This window comes from Podarcis filfolensis, assembly GCF_964270895.1.
Source record: "Podarcis filfolensis genome assembly, chromosome: 4".
Taxonomy (NCBI): Eukaryota; Metazoa; Chordata; class Lepidosauria; order Squamata; family Lacertidae; genus Podarcis; species Podarcis filfolensis.
The window spans coordinates 70,946,143-70,962,870 of record NC_139607.1 but is presented as its reverse complement, the minus strand read 5'-3'; the positions used below and the strand labels follow the sequence as shown (position 1 = coordinate 70,962,870).

Below are 16,728 nucleotides of genomic sequence, written 5' to 3'. Positions count from 1 at the left end.
ATGTATGTATGTATGTATGTATGTATGTATGTAACTATGACTCTGCTTCCATAATTCCTGCATTGCTTACAACACTTTTTGCAGTTTAGGCAACATCTGCTGGGACCCACATCCAGACCTAGATGCTATGAGCAATCTTAACTCTAAGGCTGCAATCCTAGGCCTACTTCCCTAGCGAAAGTTCCATCAAATTCAGTGGGACTTAAAGTAGCTTACATATGACTACCCAATAATTAGATGTGGGTGGAAGTACACATATCTCTCTGTGTGTATAGACACAGACAGAGATACACACTGCACTATTATATACTGCATCATGGTGCTTCAATGTCAGTGAGACCACATTGTTCTCTGCTACAGAACTGGCCCAGGGATATAGTGCTTTTGTCTGAGGTTGGTTTCCAGCCAGGAAGCTTTTCAAAGTTTAGTAGCATGGAATGCATAATAGCTGCTTGTCTGTTGGCAAGCTGGAATTGTAATCGCACCAATATGATAGTAGAGAACTGATACTGGTTTAGTAACAGCTGATGCCAAAATGCACTTCAGCTGAAGAAAAATCAACATCAGTTCTGCAAAGGAAGTTGCTAATGACTTAACGCACTTGTTTTCAACTAGTACATCAGTACCTAACTAGAGAAGCATTTCTCAACCTTGGGTCCCATATGCTGTTAGACTACCACTCCCATCATCCATAGCCAGCAGGGGCAGCAATCATGGATAATGGGAGTGGTAATCCAACATCATCTGGGGTCCCAAGGTTGTGAAAGACTGTACTAGAGGATCGGAGCCTGATCCAAGGGATATTCACTTGGCACCTAGAGTACAGAAGAGGGAGACGGGCAATGAAGCTTATCCCTTTCCTATACCAGCAGGGTTGGAGTACTGGATCAAGCTGGTGTCTGGATCCTTACTTCCCAAACCCCACAGGGTCACTTTGACAAGCATGTGGAGCCATTTCCTTTGCAGACTGGCTTGACAGTGTCAAGGGACAGATTATCAGCCTCGTGTGCCAGAAGTTCCCCACTGCTGTGCTATAGGGCCATCTGCTTTCAACAGTCTTGAAGGAAGAAGTCTGATGACAGTAATGTAGCATTCTAGACTCCCAAACTGGAAAAAAATATGGCACTTACCTTTGCACTTCAATTGTCCCCATAGTTTCATATGCAAAGTCACATTTGTTATCAATTTCAATGGCTTTGCTTATAAGTTCCAAACCTTTATCTAAATCCTGCTTCCACTGAAGTTGAAGTAAACTGCATTAAAAACAATTGCAGGCCTAAGTGAATTCTATGAAAGCAACAGACCTAACATAGTAGCATTCTAAGAAAGAAAACACATTCTGAAGAAGTAAAGAGCCCTGCAGTCAAGTTAGCTCTGGATCCAAGTCAGATGTAGTCATTTACATATACAGTGGTACCTTGGTTTGCAAACGTTTTGGATTACAAACACGTCAAACCCGGAAGTGTGTGTCCCAGTTTGCAAACTTTTTTTGGATTACAGCCCCTTTTTTGGATTACGAACAAATTATTTTTGGAAGCCCCATTGGCGAAAGCACACCTTGCATTGCAACTTGTTTTGGTTTACAAACGGACCTCTGGAACGGATTATGGTTGTAAACCAAGGTACTACTGTATACCTTTTGTGACTATATGATTGACAAAATAGAGGCTGGATTCTATTTAAACATGCCAACTTTTGTCTTTGTCAACAGCACAGCTGGATTCAAATCAGGTGAGAGTTCTTGGACAGAAATCCAACTGTTACTGTTGAAGGCAGTAGGTGAAACATTAAGCCTCTCTATCAGTTCAATCACACCTTTCAATCCAGCACATACCAAGCAGATACCTATTTATAAATTAACGATTATAGCTTGAATCCAGTGTGTCCCTACCACGAGGCTCCCATTAGAATGAATCGGTTTTCCACCCTTCAGCCCTCTCTGCAATCCCGCACACGTTTCAAGAAGAGAGGGAAAGATAAAACTATCAACAACAATTATTTCACTTCTTCTACTGGGAGCATCCCAGTTCATAGGAACTCTGGATCCAACCCAATAATATCACTATACCTTTAAAACATTTTAATGTTACATTATTACCACCAATAAAGTAAGTTTCAAAAAAAATATGGATTGGAATTTTTTCCAGAATATTTATAGCTGCCCTTAAATGCTGGAGATCTGATTTAGCATGTTTGACTTTCATTTAGTAAAAAAAAAATTACAAGAAGCATGTCTTACTAATTTAATATGTTGCATAAATATCTGAGTAGATTTTCCAGTAGCAATGAACTGAAATATGTGATTAGGAAACAATAGAAGTCCAAGTAGTGTGATTTTAATTCAGTATTCAAACAAACTCAAAGCTTCACTTGGAAATTTTTATTGAAATGAGTAGGTGTATCAATACTTTTTAAATACACATAACTACTCAATAGCATATTTGATTTCAGTGGAAGGGTTCGATGTGGAGGCACTGTTAACATATTTATTTTAGTATGCCTGAAAAGTTGCACATATACATACTTAGGATTATTCATTCCGTCACTAGTACTGCATAAAACTAAGTGGACCATTTTAACTAAAAGATGACATAGTGGAAATTTTTCCACTCCACGTCCATTTACTAGGGAAGGATTTTATCCCTCTATGTCACCCACCTGATGGAACGGCTTCCATCAGTGTAATGGAGAGCAAAGAAGTTTTCAGTGATTCTACTCCCTCCAATATAACCTGTTTAAGAGTCCCTTAACCTTCTGGACCACAGGCTGGAGGACAAGAGGAACAGGTCATCCAAAACTGCTTCAATCCCCATTTTGTTAACAGAAGCTTTACCATCAGTTGAGTGACAGAACTGGATACAACCCATTATCTTTTTAGACAGATTATTTCAGATCTAAAATTTAGGAGACATGTTCACACATACAATAAACCACAAAAGCGGACCTGCAGATAAGTCATAAATGTAGCAAGCAAGTATAGTACTTACCCTTTATGAACATAAGTAGTAGCATTATCTGGCTCAAGATCAATACATTTATCGTACATTTCATCAGCTTTGCCAAATTGCTGCTGATCTGTTAATGCCTGTATGAATAAACATAATAATGAAAGAAGATGTAGTTTAAAGACTAAGTTCCCATTCTTGTATACCTCTCCAAAAATAAGTGGCATATACTAGCCCAATCTGTTAGCATATGAAGTATCAAGAAGTATTATTTATTGAGTTGGCTCATGATAATACACAATTTCTTCACAACTGAAGAGAAACATATACCTGGGCATATAGTGCATAGCCTTCAGCACACCTCGGGAATTTTTTAATAACATCTTCGAAGCCTTTCATTGCTGACTGTACTTGTAAAGCGTTATTTCCAGTATAGGCTTGACGATACTGTTAAAAAAAAACAAGTGACTATGTAAAAATAAAAACATGGCAGAAAACTAATTTATTGTCATTTAACCTGCAAGCAATAACTAATACATTCTGAAATGTAAACCATCAACTTCCTGAAAGTGAAACAGTATTTTGACAAAATATTTGACTGCTTGACCGTAAAATCCTAATAAAACCCCATATACTTACCAATGCAAAGCATTTCTGTGCTTGTGCCAAGGCAGAATCTGGCCGCAAACGGATACATTCATCAAAATCTTCTACTGCATCTTCAACTTGGTCAAGCAGAATTTTTAGCTAACACAAAGAAAGAGTTATGAGCAAAGCTCTGCATGCTGTACAAGGAAAAGTCAATGCCACTGATAGAAATACCAGAAAAAAATCATTCCACACTCTAATTACCAGGGAAGATAGGCCTACTCCAATTAGAAAATATATTTTGCATGGGTCATTTCTAACCAGCTGCCTAGTACTTGTCTCTTGTTTATCGCAAGTTTAGCATCCATCCCCATTTAACACTAATCTTGCACTTCTCTCCAGTTGCTTACTTTTTAGCAGTTAAGAGTTATTTAAGAACTACTCAAATATCAAAGCACAGTTGTCAATCTCTCTCTCTAATATTCTGTAACAATATACTCTATAACTATCTATCTATATGTTACAGAGTATCTGATTGTGAAGGGGAAATAATCAAAACAACTCCTACCTACTACGAACTATCCCTGGATTATCACTTTACATTCTACTATTTTAATATTATATAGATATTTGCATTGGTATGTATGCCACCCTGGAATCCCTTTGTGGATGAAGGTATGGGTGGGAAATTTAATAATAAGTAAAAGAAATACCTGCCCTCTGTGATGGTAAACATCTGCATTCTGAGGATCAATATCGGCAGCCATATTAAAATCTTGAGTAGAGAGCAGAGGTTGTTGTTGTTGCATATACATACTGCCTCGCTTGATGAGGGCATTAGCACGAAGCTGTTAAAAGGAATAATGGAAATTATAGCTGCCAGCTAAAAAGTCTTTTCAGAGTTTTAGGCTGCGTTAGTCATCCCACTTACCTGGGAGTAAGCCCCAAGGAATTAAATGGTACTTACTTCTGAGTAGACATAATTAAGACTGCAGCCCAAGTTCTGATAGCATAGTTTTGATCAATCAGATCAATCAGTCATGGAGTCCTATACTTGGGTAGTATTTGCAATCTGAACATGATACTGAACAAAATTACTACCATTTAAACTGTTAAGAACCCCCAAACAAGGCTTAAAGTAGGCCATGACACAGTTACAGGAAGACAAATATCCTAGATCCAGAGAACTGAATTGGATTCTTTGTTCTTCATTCCTCCCATAACACAGGGCTAGTCATATTATATTGAAGACCCAGGCACCCTTGTTATGATCTGGTATTTCTCTTACTCCTTCTGCAATTTAAGTTTCATATAGCCCTGGCATGGGGAACCTTTGGGCCTCCAGATGTTGCTCAACTAAAACTCTCATAAGCTCCAGCAAGCAAAGCCAATAACCAGCAATGATGGGAGTTGTAATTCAGAAACATCGGGAGGGCCAAAGGTTCCACATGTCTGATATACCCTAAGGCAGAAATACATATGGTGGCTCATGGCCAATCAGTGGTTAATAGAAACTTTGTGAGCAGTTTGTCAGGAAATGGTTATGCAGGGTTTCACTTCCTGGTTAGGTTTCACTTCCTGGTTAGGAGTCAGAAGTTCTTTAGAAGTCTGAAGCAAAGATGCAATTTATGGCCAGGTCTCCTTGGCCAAAAATTTGAAATTCGCCCATTTCTAGGATAATTTTGTTTAATGTCTGTTACACAATGGGCGAAAGTAAATATTGGGCAATGTATAATGCCAATCCTGTGCTTGCAAGGAACTGAAGGGGAGAAAAGGCCGGCAATATGCTTAATTCTTAGTCCACCACTTTTCCTCTGTATATGCCCTCCACCCCCACCCGCAGGGTAGTGGAAATTATTTTCAACATTCACTTATTGAATTGATTGAAAAAACACTTAAGCCATCACACTTGAATCCTCAAAAGGCATAGTAATGACAAAATGTACTGGCTGAGGTCAGGTAAGAGGCAACATAGTTACTTATATATTCTACTCAACAGCAGAATCACAGAAATAAATGAACAGAATATCACTGCTTCATCAACTGCAAAACATTTCAGGAAAATAAACACATTCATCACTCACCTTTACATTGGCATCTTCCATGCCAATAACCTGATTCAGATCAGGTTTGGCAGCGTTTGCATTACCAATAAGCAGGTAGAACGTAGCTCTTAATAGTAAAGCTTCTGCCATATATTTTCCTTTAGCCTCAATTTCTTTAGTACACTCACTAATTATTTTGTCATAGTTTTCTTCTTCCATATATTTCTTTGCCTTTAAATAGCCAGAGCTGAAAATAACATGCATAGTGGTCATTAATGGACAGTGAGGAATTCTCCCTAGTTTTAATAAAAAATTATGGAGAAGGCATTTTGGGTGGTTTCACTGGCCTATACATTAACTCACAAACCTATTGGTCCAAAATATCCTATTCCTCATCAATCCAGCTTTTAAATTTTCAAATATGCAAATTAATAATTTACTTGGGTGTTATCAGAACTATTTCAACAGACAGCACATATTAAAGCACACAATCAAATAGCAGATAAATGTTCAAAAATGTTTCAGGAATTTATCTTAAAAAAAGGTTTAAGTATCCCAAGTACTCTGACTTTGTAAGGTGGCGATGGCCTTGAAACTAATGGTTTGAGTAACCTCCAGTTCAGAATGTTCATGTGTCCCGATTGACTGGTTGAATCAAATGCACTGTGTGTACACACACACACGCACGCGCGCACACACACCACTCTTCAATGTGTAGCTTATGGTGCCATTCCTTTGCTATCTATGACCCATCTTCAGCAAAACTGAACACTCGAATTAACAGCATGTGCATTTGACATTCTCTTGAAACTGAACAATTGTCACTTCTCTTTTTGTACGCTCTCATACTCAAGTATCAAAAGAATAATTTCTGCTGCTCAGAAAATAAAATGTTGGTTTTATTTATTTAAAAGAATTTAATACTACCCTTTATTTAATACTAGCTTTCAACAACAAAATTCCCAGGTAGCTATCAGAAATAAAGCTAAACACAAACCTTTGTTCTAGTAATACCTGAGATTTAACTTCTAATCCTACTATTTGCACATTTATAAACCAAAGTGGCAGTGCTTTGGGTATTCCTTCCATAATAAAGAAGCATTTGTTTTTAAAAAGCAATAAATGTTTTTGCTTATTGTTTAAATTTATACATTTTCTTTTTGCACATATGCCCAACACTATGAAAATGATTCTCCTCCTGCACTACAAACATATTCTACAGTATCAAGCAAGTTGGTAGTGTACAGCTAGGGCAAACAAAAGCCATGTTCTAAGCAATTATTTTCCTTACAGATTTTCAAAGCTGAAAATATACAGCACCATGCATTTTACCTTTCTTATAAAGCATGCTTTAGAAACATAACGGTTTGTTCTAATAAATATAATAATAAATTTTTATTTATATCCCGCCGTCCCCAGCCGAAGCCAGGCTCTACTTAATTCACTTAATGTCACTTTCTGTGTACTTCTTGGATCGATACCTATCTTTCCACAGAGGGAGGTGTATACCTAATATTCCTGATGACTTAAGCCAAGGAAAGAATCATGAAAGGGATGCAAAATGTCATGCTCCCTCACCCCAGCCTTCTTTCTTTCACTCTTTCCTCCTGCTAGCTCTAGCCATGGTAAAGTGTTGTGATGGTACCAACTATAACCAGGCTTCAATTAATGCCTAACTAGAATTTGAAGATAGTAAAAAACAAATCCTGGTTAATATTAACCATGTCTGACCCACAGAAGTAGGGAAGCAAATACGCATTTGTCACAATGCTAATATTTTAAGCACGGTTAAAGCAACATCAGGATAATTATGTCCAGACAAGTCCACAGATCAGTCTCCATACCCGAGCACTGGAAAATGCACAACCTAACATCAATTTTTTAAAAAAGATATAGGGGTAGGGGGGAGATCCTGGAAATTACAGGCTGGTTACTGGTGGAATGTATTGTTAAAGATTAAATAACCAAGTATATAGAAAATCAAGGCCTGCTGAAGTAGAACCAGGATGCCTTCTGCTAGGATAAGACCTGTTTCACTAACCTATTAGGAGTTCTTTGAGAGTGTAAGGAATTATATAGGTCCTCTTATGGATCAGGAATTGGTTAAGTAAAAGGAAGCAGAGAGTTGGAATAAATGGGCTGTTCTCCCAATAGAGGGATGTAGGAAGCAGAGTCCCACAAGGGACTTGTGCTTTTTAACTTGTTCATAAACAGCCTAGAGTTATTGAACTGGTCTTTGACCGTAATAAGAAATTACTTACTTACTTACTTACTTACTTACTTACTTACTTGCCTAGAGTTAAGGGTGAGTAGTGAGGTGGCCAAGTTTGCTTTTGATATTAAGTTGTTGTGGGTCATAACAATAGCAAAAATGTGAAAAGAGGATTAGACAAATTAATGAAGGATGAGTCTCTCCTGCTATTGTGCTCAGGGCCTGCTTCTGGCCTTCCAATATGCATCTGGGTGGCCCTTCTATAAATGTCTGTCCAGTATAAGTTAACAAGAAACTAACAACAAAACCAAATACCAGCTTCCAAGTTGAGGATAGAGACATTTAATTACACTCTTATCCAATGACAGAAATGAAAACTATTATCATTAAAAACAAGCAGCAGCAAACATTAATTGGGGGTGACTCCATTTCCATAAAAAGTTGAAAATGTTTTGCGAGTCTTAAGGTCTCACACCCTCTTTTAAAGAAAGGAAATCTTGTTACACGCCTTCCTACAACATTGCTACAAATCACTTCTTGCCCACTGTCACAACATCTACCCATTAACCATACCTTATTACAAAATCACACACCCTTACACACAAATACATTAGCTAGTAACCTGTTACTCCGTGTAGGTGCCACAAGCAAAAGGTGAGCTGGTCCTCACACTGGATGCAGACTCCTACTACTGGAAGGAATGTAAGCACTAGCTTTATTTAAATTTTCCTGTTTAATTAATTATATATGATACCACAGCAAAAGTCCATAGTTATAAAGATGCAGAACAGACAATGATGCATACTAGAAAACCGAAAATTTACTCACTTAAGTTTATCATTTACTTACTTTTCTTTTATGACAGAGGCTTCTCCTTCTTTATCTTTATCTTCATCAGATTTCTCTCCCCTAAGAAGTGGTTGGGATATAATGTCATCCGTGAAAGAGCTGAAGTATGATTTGATAAATTGTGGTGAAGGCATCAGAGGTTCTCTGTTCTGTAATAAGATGGACAGTGTTGGTTCAAATGCCATTTCTAATTTTTTTATCAGTCAATGGCAAGTAACTAATCCAACTGAAATTAGCACACAATTTAATTACACTTTTTAAAAAACTGATTTCTGGTTCAATTTCTAAGTGCAGTTTAAGTGCTGGTGGCAGCCTATGAAGTACTAAACAGTCTGGCCAGGGTTTTTGAAGCACTATTCCTTCCTTATCAGCCTGCTAATTCTTTTCCATCTTCATGAAGACCCTTCTTCTATTTCCACACCTAAATTAAGGGGGTGTTAATGAGGGTGCTAATTTTCACTCAAGAATACTCTTTCATGGAAAATCTGGATGAACGCCATGCTGTTATTGATATTCCGGGTTAGGAGGCCTCTTTTCCTGTAATATTGATACAACTGCTGATGTCTTGCTGGTTTATCATGATCTCTGGTATTGTAGTTGATTCCTTGCTACTGAAACTGATAATTAAACTATTTACAACACATTATCCTACTGAAACCAAAGTATGTCTAACATAAATAAGACATACCTCCATTTCCCTTCCCTTCCTGTTTTTCTTATGTTTACTTTTAAATAATAAGCTGTTTAGGGTAGGAACCTGGTTTTTGTTCTTTGTGGAGAGCCATGTATATACCGGAACATGCTTGTTTTTTGGCATGTTATGCAGAAAAAGAAGGATAAATATCGTAAAGTATCTGACTTGTGGACTTGCTGCTTCTATTGCCTGTATCGGCTACTCCCACTGTGGTTATCAGCAATCCTTACTTTCACTAGGACCAGTTTTCAAATCACTTCACACTTTCTGTAAAAACCATTCGCACAGCTTTATTCTTGTAACCGGCATCAAATGGCAGGTGTGTTACTATCACAACCAATATTAAAAACATACCTTATATTTTTCTTTGGCCTTTTCTTTCCCAAGAAGTTTAAGAACTTTATCAGCTAGCAACATACTTTGCTGATTTTGAAAGCCTTCTAAAATGCACACTGCAGTGACATCTGGGGATTATAAACAGAAAACAATCATATCAATTATGAGTTCTTTAATCCTTGAAAAACTTTATAGCCAGTTGCCACAATGTACATTTTATCCCCATGAACACATGGCTTATACATAACCCTCTTTGCAGCCAAGGATTTTGAAAATAAACTTATATTCTTTTGTTGAATTCAAACAACTTCTGAATCTTTAACTTTAAAGTACAACATACTCACCTTCTAAACATTCTTTCTTATTGTCTAGCTTCTCATGAGCCTTTGCACGCCTGAAGAGGGCTTTTATGTATCTGGGATTTAGCTCAACTGCCTTTGTACAGTCTTGTGCTACCTCTTTCCATTTTTGCTGCAGATATAAGAATAACCAGTTACAAATAAGTTATTTTCTCAAAGGAGAAAAATTACAGGAGATTTCTACCACTTTTAACACTGCAACCTGGTATGCTTTAATAGTTTTTAGTCCGAAATGATCTTATCTTCAGATGCTGCTCTAGATTTAAGTTACAAATCCATCAATGCAAGCCTATGCTTGTTTACTCAAGAGTGCGCTATGCAATTTACTCCTAGGCTGATGTGTTTAGGATTACAGAAAATGGTTGAAACTACAGAGTAGTCTTACTAAAGTATTAGTAAACAGTTTGACCATAAAGCATATGAATTTTTCGCTCTCAAAGTAGCATCTTGGAGACAGATGTCCGGGAAAGCAAAGAGTAGAAGCAGTCAGTCAAAAAGGAAACCGGGAAACTCTGCAACCCAATAAGAAAATGAGTGTGTGCATGCTAATACAAGATTTTCTAAAAAGAGATACAGCTGGTAGGAAGAAGTATTCAAAGCCTAGTGAAATCAAGACCTGGTACTGTACTATTCAAGCCCGAATAATGCAAATAAAGAAGAAATACTTCTAATAAGCATATTTCTAAGTATCTTATTAAAGGTAAGTTTGCTACTGCAACTAAATTTAATGCAATCCTCCCACTGTGATTCTTATACTCAGAACTAAGACCACTGTGTTCCATGGGGCTTATTCCCTTGTAAATGTGTGTAGGAATGCAGGCTTGGGCAGATTGTTTGCTGGAGAGGTAAGCTTTCAAATAGACAAACAACATTTATCCTGCTTGCAAATTTCTTATCAGTTTCTGTGAAAAAGGTTGGCCATCTCACCTAGTCACACAAATTACTGGATTTGAAATTCAGTACTACCGTAATTCATAAATTCAATGTGTTAATACATTTTTCAGTTTGGTCATTAGCGTATTGCAAATAAAAATGGAAATAAAACTTTTAAAGCTGATAAATTTATGAGTATGGAGAGCAGTATATTTATTAATTTTCTAGAGCAGCATTAGGACAAAAGTAAATATAGTTTGCAGAATACAGAAACAGTAGAGTAAGCCGACAAACACAGAGAGTAGCCAGTATTTAATCAGAAATGTAAGGTATGGAAGTTTAGAAATCTAGCACTCCAAGAAACAGTGTCATCTTTAAAACCAAGGGAATCTCAGGTTCCATTTCAATTACACAGTCAGGCAACTGGGAATGTGATAATCTGTATAAGGCAGTGGTCTTTAGGAGATGCAACACAGCCATGTGTGAATCCTGCAATTCAGAACTTCCAAACCACAAAACTCACGAGTTTCATTTGGGTGTTCAAACTTTGCCTAACAAGGCAGGATATGCCCAAGTCCTTTGCTGCCCCCTCCATGCAAATGGGGAACAAGTGAGACAGCTTCAGTTAACCACAGCTTCATGTGTGAACTGGGAAACTATGGTTAATGGCTCCCAAAGAAGCCAGGATTTGTTATCCAACTTTAAACTATGGTTTAATATATTCACTTGTTTGGAAGGCATTAACCAGTTTTCCAGTTTGTATTTATCATGAAGCAATAGTTAACTTCTCTTCATGGTTTGTTTCCCTGCTCACATGAAGAGGATGTATCTGAGTGCATGGAACTCATGCATATCCTGGATTCTTAAGTCTGAATTTGATCATGAAAACAAGGTCTATGTGCTGCTTCTCCCTACCAATGAATTGCAAACAGCAAGTAGCACTTGTGGATTAGAAGAATTTTAAACCTCTGCATGTGCAGAGTTTAATGCCTAGGGGGCTAGAACAAATAAAATGTCTAAACATACAAAAAAGCAGGTGAAGTCTATATTAATAATGTTTGTAATTAAGATACATACCAGTTGCTCATATGCTGCAGCTCTGTTCTGATAAAAAGTAGAAAGGTCAGCATTTTTCTCAGGCGGACATAAACTGATGGCTTCGGTATAGCATTGAATGGCTTGCTCATATTTCCCAGCTTTAAAATATTTGTTGCCTTTGTTCTTTGCTGCTTGGGCTCTATCAAGAGGGCTCTGGAAAAAAAAAGATATATTTACCATTCATACATATTTTGAAAATACAAAAGGGTGGTCTTAATAAAACTTAATAAAATAAAAGTCTCCAGAACCACCTTATAGAAATTGAGATATGAAAACTAGGAGCTAAACAGCACCTTAAACCTAGGTTATGTGCACAACAACGGAATGTCTAGGCACACTTTTTAATAACAAGAATACAAAGCTGAAAATGAATGAATTGCAGCTAAAATATTGTGTTCATTTTTCATACAGTCTAGTCCTTCCCCTGCCCACCCCCGTATATTCTTAAGAGGGTCCCTTCTCCAGTCTTCAAAGAGTATCTGGAAGTGGGGAGGCAGGAAAAGGTCCTCTTTTCCTTCCACTCTGCAGTTTTAATCTGAAATCTTAGGCGCAGTACTGTACCGAGCTCAGAAACTGCTCACACTAATGAAATTCCGTAGCAAAATGCGCCTAGAAAAATGGGAGTTTCGAACACTGATGGGGGCTGATCACAAGAAACCCACTATTTTATAAAGATGCTCCTTCTATAGGTAAACAAAATATAGCATTCAAAATGTGGCAAAGATTTAAACATTTTCCCCACCTTTATTTAGAGCAATCTATATATAGAGCATCTTTAGAGGAGGCCTATATGAATCTCAGCTATGTATGGTTATAAGATGATGTGTATAAAAGGCTGGCACAGCTGCCAGCTGAGAGGACTGTTTAAAATATTTCCCTAGCTTTGTGGTGTAGATCTTGCTACCAATTTAAACATAAACATAAATTAAACATACTCTATCACACCAAGATTATTATTTTAATAAATAAAATCGAAGTAGAAGATAAGCCTCTTTTTATTACCAGCACAGGAAGGCAATATAGCTTACACATGTATCTCCTTTCAAGTCCAAGAGAATACACAACTGTTATGGTCACTGAACATTCTGTGATGCTTCTTGCTTGCTAATAGTTATGAGTGACCAGTTGATACTTGCACAATGACAGCTAACAAGACAGCCTTCATGCTTTCCTGCTGACTTGGAACCTATGACAAGCCTTTGAAAGGCAACATTCTCCAACTAGAAAGGAAGCGCTAAGAGAAATTCGTGTTAGTTTGAACTTTAAATTTGGCCTCCTAGAGAGTCAGACAAGAGAGCTGAGTTTTAAGCTGGAGTTGACTAGAACTGGGTTCAGGCTTGGAGCTGAGTGAACTAGTTATTCTCTGGGAATCTCAGGCATGATCAGCAGATATATTACTAGCTTGCTTGCTTCCACAATCTTTGCTTATTTTTTGTAAACTAAAAACAAATATTTATAGGATACCATGTATCTCTAGGGTTTTTGGTTTTTTTGATAAATAAAACACTTAACTCTGTAGCACTGAACCTAGACAATTCTCTGCTCAAGGAAATGAGATGTGTGTTGAGGATGTTACTATGGACTTTTATTATTAAACTGCTCAATGTACAACCAATGTGGTGACATAATTACATTCTCACTTGCAGCAGTAACTAAGAAAACATCTTCAAACACTATGAATTTTGTTTATTTCTAAGGGGTCAAGTGGAAGAATTAACATCTTCAAAATTAATGTTGTTTTTTTTAAAATTAAGACTCCTAGTTCTGGGGGTATAACATATTTCAATGGTAAAATTTACATTATGGCCTCAATCCAAAGCTTTGTGGATTCCTTTGCAAACACAAGAACTTCAAACAAGAAGCAGGCACGGGGCTGTATTGCATGACTTAGAAAATCATGTTGCTCACAATGGAGAATCCCTACAAGCATGCAAAATATCCTCTAATTTCTACATTGAAAGAAAACACATCATAACAGAAATGTTAATAATTTAGACATTAGTTGCTAGCAGATGAAATCTGTACTACCTGTACAAAACTGCTCAAGTGCCATAATAGAGACTTAATGTCATTTAGTCTTGCAAAGGCTGTTTGAATAGCACTTTATGATTACTACCTTGTCTCTCAAACACAGACTCCCTAAATGAGATAATGCAGAAGAGCATATTTGTTCATTTGTAAAGAAAACTATGGTAAAACCAAGCTGACAAAAAGGTTTGTGGTAAAAAATAAACACTAAAGGAATGTGCATTGGTCTTCATTATTTTTCCATGTCACAAAGCTTATGAACAAGGCCTTTGTTTTTAGGGACAGTGTCTTCTCAAGCAGAATGAGGAATTTGCTGTCATTTAATGGGCATGATCTCAGTGAAGCCAACATATGACAAAAATTGACTAGAGATATATAAAGGACAAGATTCAGCTTTTTCCTTACAGATGTACCATTAAAAACTGTATTTCAAACAACACAGGCAATTTTTTATTCTTGTGGTACCAAAATGCCGGTGAAAAATAACTGGCACCAACCACCTATACCACAAAATGCCTCTCCAACAAAAATGCAGTGCTTGTCTCTATAAGATATTAAAAGCTTGAGATTTGAAATACCTTTGGCTAGAAAAAGATTTCCAAATTCTAGGCACCTACATCATTTGTTAAGAAGGATGACTTGGGGACTTTTTAATATTTTCCATTCATTAATACAACAACAACAATAACACCATACAAATGCTATTAAGCTGCCTAAACAATAAGGTAAAGGTAAAGGCAAAGGTACCCCTGCCCGTACGGGCCAGTCGTGTCCGACTCTAGGGTTGTGCGCTCATCTCACTTAAGAGGCCGGGAGCCAGCGCTGTCCAGAGACACTTCCGGGTCACGTGGCCAGCGTGATGAAGCTGCTCTGGCGAGCCAGCACCAGCGCAGCACACGGAAACGCCGTTTACCTTCCTGCTATAAAGCGGTACCTATTTATCTACTTGCACTTAGGGGTGCTTTCGAACTGCTAGGTGGGCAGGAGCTGGGACCGAAAGACGGGAGCTCACCCCGCCGTGGGGATTCGAACCGCCGACCATGCGATCGGCAAGCCCTAGGCACTGAGGTTTTACCCACAGCGCCACCCGCGTCCCTTATAATAGAAGGGATTATTGCCTAAACAATAGAAGATGCTTATCCTATTTCACTTTAAAGAAAGGAATATATATATAACTACTCATAAGATCAATAAGTTTTAAAAGTGCACTTTTAAAAATTTGCCATTAATTATTTAACCTGATATGGAAAGTGCTAATATTCATTCTCCAATGCTTGCAAAGAGAATGCAAGCATTCCAATTTCACAGGCTTTCCTCAGATAGATTAAAAAATAAAATTCCAAGTTGGAAACAGAATTAAGCAACTGTTCACATCATGCAATCGGACTACACATTTTCAGAGCACAACAATGTAGGTAGAGCAACTTTGGGAACTAGTGCACCATGTAAAAAATAAAGCCCTTACTTTAAGCCATGCTTTATATTCCTAATCCATGGCCTGGCATAAATGGCAATTAACAGCTCCCGTCAAATGCAAGAGACTATATACATTTCATTCTAAGATTAGAATGCTGGTAGATCCCCACTATCTAATGACTGCACTCTGCTTAGAAATCTCAAGAGACACCAAGAACTTTCATTTTTATCTATAGGAACATTTACTAAGACAGCAATAAGATGCCTGACTCTATATTAAAACAAGAACTGTTTCCAATTTATGTATCTTCCTCATGAGTATTTATCTCTGCCTTTCTTAACTTGCACTGAATTACCTAGTAAGATTTAGACTGGGCACTAATTCCCAAACTGTGTGGTCATAAGTGCTAAAGTGTGATTTGAAAAAAGTTTCGGAGCCTCAGACTAGGCCATGGGGAAGACCCCATACAGCTTCAGCTGCCAGTATGTGAAATGAGACACCATCCTGAAGACAAAAGATGCACTTGGATTTCCCAAAACAGTCATCAGTACAGATGGCAAGAGCATGGGAATCTCTGAAGCATTCATTACCACTGCCCAGAAAGCACACCTCCATGCTCTGGACACCCTGGGCAGTGACTTAATTAAGCACAGGGGAAAGTAAGCCTCCACTATGATGCACTTTGAACTGGAGCATCCTGCAGTTACAAGGTATCTTTTGAATTTAAAAACAAATTTCCTCCTATTTTAAGCGAAAGTTGTTTATGGAATCAAAAGTTTGAGAAATATTTACATAAAATTTCAAAATATACGTCTCTAAATCAAAGCTATTGCATTTTATTTCAAAGCAGTCTAGCTGAATCAGACCAAAGGCCCACTTAGTCCAGCATCCTGTTCTGTGACTAACTACATACCTATGAGAAGCCCACAATAAAGATATGAGAACAGCACATGTTCCGGAGCAACTGCTAATCAGAGGCATACCACCTCTGAAACTGGATGTAATACTCAGCCATTGATAGCCTTATCCTCCATGCATCTGTCTAACCCAATTTTAAAGTCATCCAAGCTTATGGTCATAACTACCATCCTGTAGCAGTGAATTCTAATTTAACTATGTGCTGTGTGAAGTACAGTGGTACCTCGGGTTAAGTACTTAATTCGTTCCGGAGGTCCATTCTTAACCTGAAACTGTTCTTAACCTGAAGCACCACTTTAGCTAATGGGACCTCCTGCTGCTGCCGCGCCGCCGGAGCATGATTTCTGTTCTCATCCTGAAGCAAAG

At 37.7% G+C, this 16,728-nt stretch overlaps 1 protein-coding gene across 5 annotated transcripts in view; it reads right to left on the bottom strand.

Moving 5' to 3' along the window:
* The window catches only part of TOMM70 (translocase of outer mitochondrial membrane 70), a gene marked incomplete at its 5' end in the record, with an annotated part of 39,043 nt that overhangs the window by 5,634 nt on the left and 16,681 nt on the right, over window positions 1-16,728 (bottom strand). For all 5 annotated transcript variants that reach the window (XM_083611575.1, XM_083611577.1, XM_083611574.1 and 2 more), the window contains 10 exons: window positions 1,131-1,253; window positions 2,988-3,085; window positions 3,276-3,392; window positions 3,585-3,692; window positions 4,247-4,381; window positions 5,618-5,825; window positions 8,640-8,788; window positions 9,688-9,797; window positions 10,014-10,140; window positions 11,979-12,152. In XM_083611575.1, coding sequence (XP_083467701.1) covers window positions 1,131-1,253; window positions 2,988-3,085; window positions 3,276-3,392; window positions 3,585-3,692; window positions 4,247-4,381; window positions 5,618-5,825; window positions 8,640-8,788; window positions 9,688-9,797; window positions 10,014-10,140; window positions 11,979-12,152 — 1,349 coding nt within the window. The remainder of the gene's footprint in view (window positions 1-1,130; window positions 1,254-2,987; window positions 3,086-3,275; window positions 3,393-3,584; window positions 3,693-4,246; window positions 4,382-5,617; window positions 5,826-8,639; window positions 8,789-9,687; window positions 9,798-10,013; window positions 10,141-11,978; window positions 12,153-16,728) is intronic.